The sequence below is a fragment of the Cyclopterus lumpus genome, chromosome 7 (genome assembly GCF_009769545.1).
Source record: "Cyclopterus lumpus isolate fCycLum1 chromosome 7, fCycLum1.pri, whole genome shotgun sequence".
NCBI lineage: Eukaryota > Metazoa > Chordata > Actinopteri > Perciformes > Cyclopteridae > Cyclopterus > Cyclopterus lumpus.
Genome location: NC_046972.1, coordinates 25,523,036 through 25,528,035, shown reverse-complemented (window position 1 = coordinate 25,528,035; position 5,000 = coordinate 25,523,036). Strand labels below are relative to the sequence as shown.

Below are 5,000 nucleotides of genomic sequence, written 5' to 3'. Positions count from 1 at the left end.
AGATTATTTAATATTTCAGTCAGTTTGCAGGTAATAAAGGTCAAAACTAGTTTAATAAGTTTAATACAAGTTATTGAACTAATAGAGGAGAATGTAACTGATACCTAGCACTTCCTTTAGGTGGAGCTATTAGATTCAAACTTTGAAACGTAAACGTATTGTTTTGAGTTCCTCTTAACTCTCATTGTTTAAATAAAGTTGTTTCAGCCACATGAATGAAGCCGGAGCAGATTTGAAAGGCTCGGGGTCAAAGGTGAACGATGGTGAAATATGAAAAGCACCTGCGGCGATCTGCGCCAGCGGGTCGACCTCCATGATGAAGTCCTCCTTCAGGCACAGGAAGCCCACGATGGAGAACAGGTAGACGAGGATGAGGGCGAGCAGCGCCGTCAGCAGGATGGAGCGCCCGTTACGGGTCACGCTCTTGATCACGTTGAACAGAGTCTCCTCCCGGTAGATGAGGTCGAACAGCTGAGGGTGAGACGGGTGAGACGGGTCAGGGTGAGACGGGTAAGAATGAGACGGGTCAGGGTGAGAGGGGTCAGGGGGATACGGGAGAGGGTGAGACGGGAGAGAATGAGACGGGTCAGGGTGAGACGGGTCAGGTTGAGACGTGTGAGGGTGAGACGGGAGAGAATGAGACGGGTCAGGGTGAGACGGGTCAGGGTGAGAGGGGTCAGGGGGATACGGGAGAGGGTGAGACGGGAGAGAATGAGACGGGTCAGGGTGAGACGGGTCAGGTTGAGACGTGTGAGGGTGAGACGGGAGAGAATGAGACGGGTCAGGGTGAGACGGGTCAGGGTGAGACGGGTGAGGGTGAGACGGGAGAGAATGAGACGGGTCAGGGTGAGACGGGTAAGATGGGTCAGGGTGAGATGGGTAAGAATGAGACGGGTCAGGGTGAGACGGGTCAGGGTGAGACGGGTCAGGGTGAGACGGGTCAGGGTGAGACGGGTAAGAATGAGACGGGTCAGGGTGAGACGGGTCAGGGTGAGACGGGTCAGGGTGAGACGGGTAAGAATGAGACGGGTCAGGGTGAGACGGGTCAGGGTGAGACGGGTGAGGGTGAGACGGGAGAGAATGAGACGGGTCAGGGTGAGACGGGTAAGATGGGTCAGGGTGAGACGGGTAAGAATGAGACGGGTCAGGGTGATACGGGTAAGGGTGAGACGGGTCAGGGTGAGACGGGAGAGAATGAGATGGGTAAGATGGGTGAGAATGAGACGGGTAAGGTTGAGATGGGTAAGAGTGAGACGGGTAAGAGTGAGACGAGCGAGAATGAGACGGGTGAGGGTGAGAATGAGACGGGTAAGAGTGAGACGGGTGAGAATGAGACGGGTAAGAGTGAGACGGGTGAGAATGAGACGGGTCAGGGTGAGACGGGTAAGGATGAGAAGGGTAAGGGTGAGACGGGTGAGGGTGAGACGGGTAAGATGGGTGAGGGTGAGACGGGTGAGAATGGGATGGGTCAGGATGAGACGGGTGAGGGTGAGACGGGAGAGAATGAGACGGGTAAGATGGGTGAGAGTGAGACGGGTAAGAGTGAGACAAGCGAGAGTGAGACGGGTGAGAATGAGACGGGTAAGATGGGTGAGGGTGAGACGGGAGAGAATGAGACGGGTAAGATGGGTGAGAGTGAGACGGGTAAGAGTGAGACAAGCGAGAGTGAGACGGGTGAGAATGAGACGGGTCAGGGTGAGACGGGTAAGGGTGAGACGGGTGAGGGTGAGACGTGAGAGAATGAGACGGGTTAGGATGAGACGGGTAAGAATGTCTATTTGACAACTGAAAGTATTTTATATGCACTCTTCGAATTAATATATTATTATTTAGAAGTTTTTATGGAATGATTTTATTTGTCTTTTTGTAATTGTATGTAGCTGTAAAGCACTTTGAATTGCCTTGTGTATGAATTGTGCTCTATGAATAAACTTGCCTTGCCTAAGAGTGAGACGGATAAGAGTGAGACGGGTAAGAGTGAGATGGGTGAGTGAGGAGGGTGAGATGGGTCATGGTGAGATGGCTAAGGGTGAGACGGGGAGAGTGAGACGGGTGAGGGTGAGACGGGTAAGAGTAAGACGGGTTAGAGTGAGACGGGTGAGGGTGAGACGGGTAAGAGTAAGACGGGTGAGAGTGAGACGGGTGAGGGTGAGACGGGTCAGGGTGAGTTGGGTAAGGGTGAGACGGGGAGAGTGAGACGGGTGAGGGTGAGACGGGTTAGGGTGAGTTGGGTAAGGGTGAGACGGGGAGAGTGAGACGGGTGAGGGTAAGACGGGGAGAGTGAGACGGGTGAGGGTGAGACGGGGAGAGTGAGACGGCGGGAGCGTTTACCAGGATGCTGTAGAAGAGCTCGTGGACGAACAGCCCCAGCGTGGAGGTCAGGACGTACGCCAGGTGGTACAGGAACTCCACGTCCATCACCATCGCCCTGTAGCCCATGATGAAGGTCCCATTGTTGCCCACGAAGCTCACCACAAACACCACCTTGTTGAGCAGCTGGAGGCAGATCAATACCACAACGATAGCAGATCAATACCACAACGATAGCAGATCAATACCACAACGATAGCAGATCAATACCACAACGATAGCAGATCAATACCACAACGATAGCAGATCAATACCACAACGATAGCAGATCAATACCACAACGATAGCAGATCAATACCACATATAGGTGGTATATAGAGGTACATGTAGTACTTTATACTGTACTACACCTCAGAGGTACATGTTGTACTTTATACTGTACTACATCTCAGAGGTACATGTAGTACTTTATACTGTACTACATCTCAGAGGTACATGTAGTACTTTATACTGTACTACATCTCAGAGGTACACGTTGTACTTTATACTGTTCTACATCTCAGAGGTACATGTAGTACTTTATACTGTACTACACCTCAGAGGTACATGTTGTACTTTATACTGTTCTACACCTCAGAGGTACATGTAGTACTTTATACTGTACTACATCTCAGAGGTACATGTTGTACTTTATACTGTACTACATCTCAGAGGTACATGTACTTTATACTGTACTACACCTCAGAGGTACATGTAGTACTTTATACTGTACTACACCTCAGAGGTACATGTAGTACTTTATACTGTTCTACACCTCAGAGGTACATGTACTTTATACTGTACTACACCTCAGAGGTACATGTAGTACTTTATACTGTACTACACCTCAGAGGTACATGTTGTACTTTATACTGTACTACATCTCAGAGGTACATGTAGTACTTTATACTGTACTACATCTCAGAGGTACATGTAGTACTTTATACTGTTCTACACCTCAGAGGTACATGTTGTACTTTATACTGTACTACATCTCAGAGGTACATGTAGTACTTTATACTGTACTACATCTCAGAGGTACATGTAGTACTTTATACTGTACTACATCTCAGAGGTACACGTTGTACTTTATACTGTTCTACATCTCAGAGGTACATGTAGTACTTTATACTGTACTACACCTCAGAGGTACATGTTGTACTTTATACTGTTCTACACCTCAGAGGTACATGTAGTACTTTATACTGTACTACATCTCAGAGGTACATGTTGTACTTTATACTGTTCTACACCTCAGAGGTACATGTAGTACTTTATACTGTACTACATCTCAGAGGTACATGTTGTACTTTATACTGTACTACATCTCAGAGGTACATGTACTTTATACTGTACTACACCTCAGAGGTACATGTAGTACTTTATACTGTACTACACCTCAGAGGTACATGTAGTACTTTATACTGTTCTACACCTCAGAGGTACATGTACTTTATACTGTACTACACCTCAGAGGTACATGTTGTACTTTATACTGTACTACATCTCAGAGGTACATGTACTTTATACTGTACTACACCTCAGAGGTACATGTAGTACTTTATACTGTACTACACCTCAGAGGTACATGTAGTACTTTATACTGTTCTACACCTCAGAGGTACATGTACTTTATACTGTACTACACCTCAGAGGTACATGTTGTACTTTATACTGTACTACATCTCAGAGGTACATGTACTTTATACTGTACTACACCTCAGAGGTACATGTACTTTATACTGTACTACACCTCAGAGGTACATGTTGTACTTTATACTGTACTACATCTCAGAGGTACATGTACTTTATACTGTACTATACCTCAGAGGTACATGTAGTACTTTATACTGTACTACATCTCAGAGGTACATGTACTTTATACTGTTCTACACCTCAGAGGTACATGTACTTTATACTGTTCTACACCTCAGAGGTACATGTACTTTATACTGTTCTACACCTCAGAGGTACATGTAGTACTTTATACTGTTCTACACCTCAGAGGTACATGTAGTACTTTATACTGTTCTACACCTCAGAGGTACATGTAGTACTTTATACTGTTCTACACCTCAGAGGTACATGTAGTACTTTATACTGTTCTACACCTCAGAGGTACATGTTGTACTTTATACTGTTCTACACCTCAGAGGTACATGTAGTACTTTATACTGTTCTACACCTCAGAGGTACATGTAGTACTTTATACTGTTCTACACCTCAGAGGTACATGTAGTACTTTATACTGTTCTACACCTCAGAGGTACATGTAGTACTTTATACTGTTCTACACCTCAGAGGTACATGTAGTACTTTATACTGTTCTACACCTCAGAGGTACATGTTGTACTTTATACTGTTCTACACCTCAGAGGTACATGTAGTACTTTATACTGTTCTACACCTCAGAGGTACATTCCTGGCCCCAGGTGGCTGCTGGGTAACGTAGTCCCACTCACGTTGAGCGAGCCCAGCAGGATGAGCGTGTTGCCGATCCCGAAGTGGTAGATGGAGCGCAGGATGAGAGCGATGGTGAGCGGCTGGAGGCCGTAACGCTGAGAGAAGAGGCCCAACACGGAGAGGCCCATCAGGACCCAGAAGAGCATGAGGAGCAGGGAGTCATCAATGGCTCCCACTGGGGGGGGGGG

General features: G+C 46.8%; 1 protein-coding gene across 5 annotated transcripts in view; it reads right to left on the bottom strand.

Moving 5' to 3' along the window:
• The window catches only part of itpr3 (inositol 1,4,5-trisphosphate receptor, type 3), a 134,622-nt gene that overhangs the window by 12,300 nt on the left and 117,322 nt on the right, over positions 1-5,000 (bottom strand). For all 5 annotated transcript variants that reach the window (XM_034536299.1, XM_034536298.1, XM_034536301.1 and 2 more), the window contains 3 exons: positions 4,812-4,987; positions 2,332-2,496; positions 282-471 (listed from right to left, as the gene is read on the bottom strand). In XM_034536299.1, the coding sequence (XP_034392190.1) occupies positions 282-471; positions 2,332-2,496; positions 4,812-4,987 (531 nt within the window). The remainder of the gene's footprint in view (positions 1-281; positions 472-2,331; positions 2,497-4,811; positions 4,988-5,000) is intronic.